Source organism: Egretta garzetta, unplaced genomic scaffold (genome assembly GCF_000687185.1).
Source record: "Egretta garzetta isolate BGI_Z169 unplaced genomic scaffold, ASM68718v1 scaffold51, whole genome shotgun sequence".
Classification (NCBI taxonomy): Eukaryota; Metazoa; Chordata; class Aves; order Pelecaniformes; family Ardeidae; genus Egretta; species Egretta garzetta.
In genome coordinates, this window is record NW_009258549.1 from 2,427,554 (window position 1) to 2,429,353 (window position 1,800).

Here is a 1,800-nt window from a genome sequence, read left to right on the forward strand (position 1 = left end):
TCTTTCCTCAGCAACCAGGGCGGGGCTGACACAGCTAAAGCCAACAACTTCTTCGCCCGGACGCTGCGGCACGTCCGCCGGACACCACTGAGGAGCCGGGGCAGCAGTGGCCAAGCGGGAGCATCGCCTGCCCCTCCAGCTGTCTCGCCCATCATCAAGAATGCCGTCTCCCTGCCGCAGCTCAACGAGGGGATGTATGACGGCAGCAGTGGCCGCGGCTTGACCAGCAAATTCTCCTTCAAAAGTGCCTCCAACAGCTTCTCCAAAACGCACCAGGCCTACGGTGAGTGAAGCATGGGCTGGAGGCTGGTGCCCAGGCACAGCGCGTCCTCTGCAGCCCTTCTCCATCACTCTGTGCCTCAGTTTCCCCACTGAGGGGCTTTAGACTTTCAGCAGAGACAGGACATTTAAGAGTCCCCAGTCCTGATAATCCCTGCAAGGAGCTAACCCTAACCTTGCTTTCAACCGCAACCCTTGTTCCTGCCCTTGTACCTCCCAGGGTGCCCCCCAAAGTGGGGTATGGATGGTCTCTCCTCCTCTCCCACAGCCCCACACAGCTGGCAGCCTGTGTGAAGTAGTTGTAAGGGGGTGTCCCCCCATCTCCCCCCAGCCCTGGGGCCCTCTCCATGAGCAGCCTTCCTGAGGAAGCCAAGAGGGTTCTGGGACAGTGGGGCAATGCCCACACACCAAGGTTGCGAGGTCAAGGTGATCCATAGCACGGCTTTCCCCACCTCCATGCAGATGCTCTAACCCTGTCCCTAGCTGCGCCAACCCCTCCATCCCCTTGTGCTCCTCAAGGGACTCCACCTTCCCCTTCCCCATTATGCCCACATCCCTCCCTGCCAGCCAGGGTCCAGGAGGGACCTTTGGGGAAGGGTTGTGGGAAGGATGGGACGGGATAGCTGGGTGGCTCTTCTCCAGCCTCACAGCACTGGGCTGTGGCTCAGGTCTTCCCCAGGGAGGGAGGTCTGGAGCAGAGGGTCTCCACGGGGGGATCTGGGGGGCCTGCAGCAGCCGGGGGAGGTGGTTGGGCTCAGAGGGAAAGGCAAGCTGAGGCAATGCTGCCATCTCCTGGTCCCACCTGCCTGGCTCAGCCCCCACCAGCATCTTACCAAGCCCAGAGCCCACCCGGAGAGCCTCCACTGTAACACTGGGCTTTGGAAATGTCCACATGGACACCGGCCGGTCCTTTAGAAGCCAGCACGACCAGTGGGAGCGTGACCTGCACCACTGTGGTGGCCATGTCCCTTGTCCCCTGCAGATGTAAGGCAGGCTTCCTCCCACCTAGCCGTCCCTCCCCTCACTAGCCATCCTTTCTGCCTCACAGGGCTGGAGTCTGGGTTTTGCACCATCCCTCGTGTCCCTCGCTTGGAAAAGGCCCAAGAGAGCCCCTTCCCCGGGGAAGCAGAGCTGAAGCGCTCGGACTCCCTGCTCTCCTTCCGCCTGGACCTCGGGCCCTCCCTGATGAGTGAGCTCCTCCAGGTGATGAGCTTCCCTGAAACCAACGGGAATGAGGTCGGGGAGGATGGCCCAGACCTCCCCTGTGGTGAGGTGACCAAGGACGGGGTCCCTCCAGCATCATGTGTATCCCACGGAGAGGACAAGGCAACGTCCAGCTTCTGGGACCACTCCAGGCAGAGCAGCCTGTCAGGGACTAGCTCTCTGCTAGGACTGTCGGTCCATGCCAATGGAGAGGCACACGCCATCGAGGGCGCTGGAGAGGACCCTGCCTGGGCATCAGGGCCAGGGGCAGCTTCCAGAGGGAGCCCGTGGCAGGGGCACTGGAACGACTGCACCATC

The 1,800-nt window shown here is 62.1% G+C and overlaps 1 protein-coding gene across 1 annotated transcript in view; it reads left to right on the forward strand.

The window, feature by feature from the left end:
* Positions 1 to 1,800, forward strand: part of CDC42EP1 (CDC42 effector protein 1) — a 4,329-nt gene that overhangs the window by 2,078 nt on the left and 451 nt on the right. The window contains exons 2-3 of the mRNA XM_009647829.1: positions 1 to 283; positions 1,328 to 1,800. The exon at positions 1 to 283 is cut by the window's left edge and continues 1 nt beyond it. Of these exons, the coding sequence (XP_009646124.1) occupies positions 1 to 283; positions 1,328 to 1,800 (756 nt within the window). The remainder of the gene's footprint in view (positions 284 to 1,327) is intronic.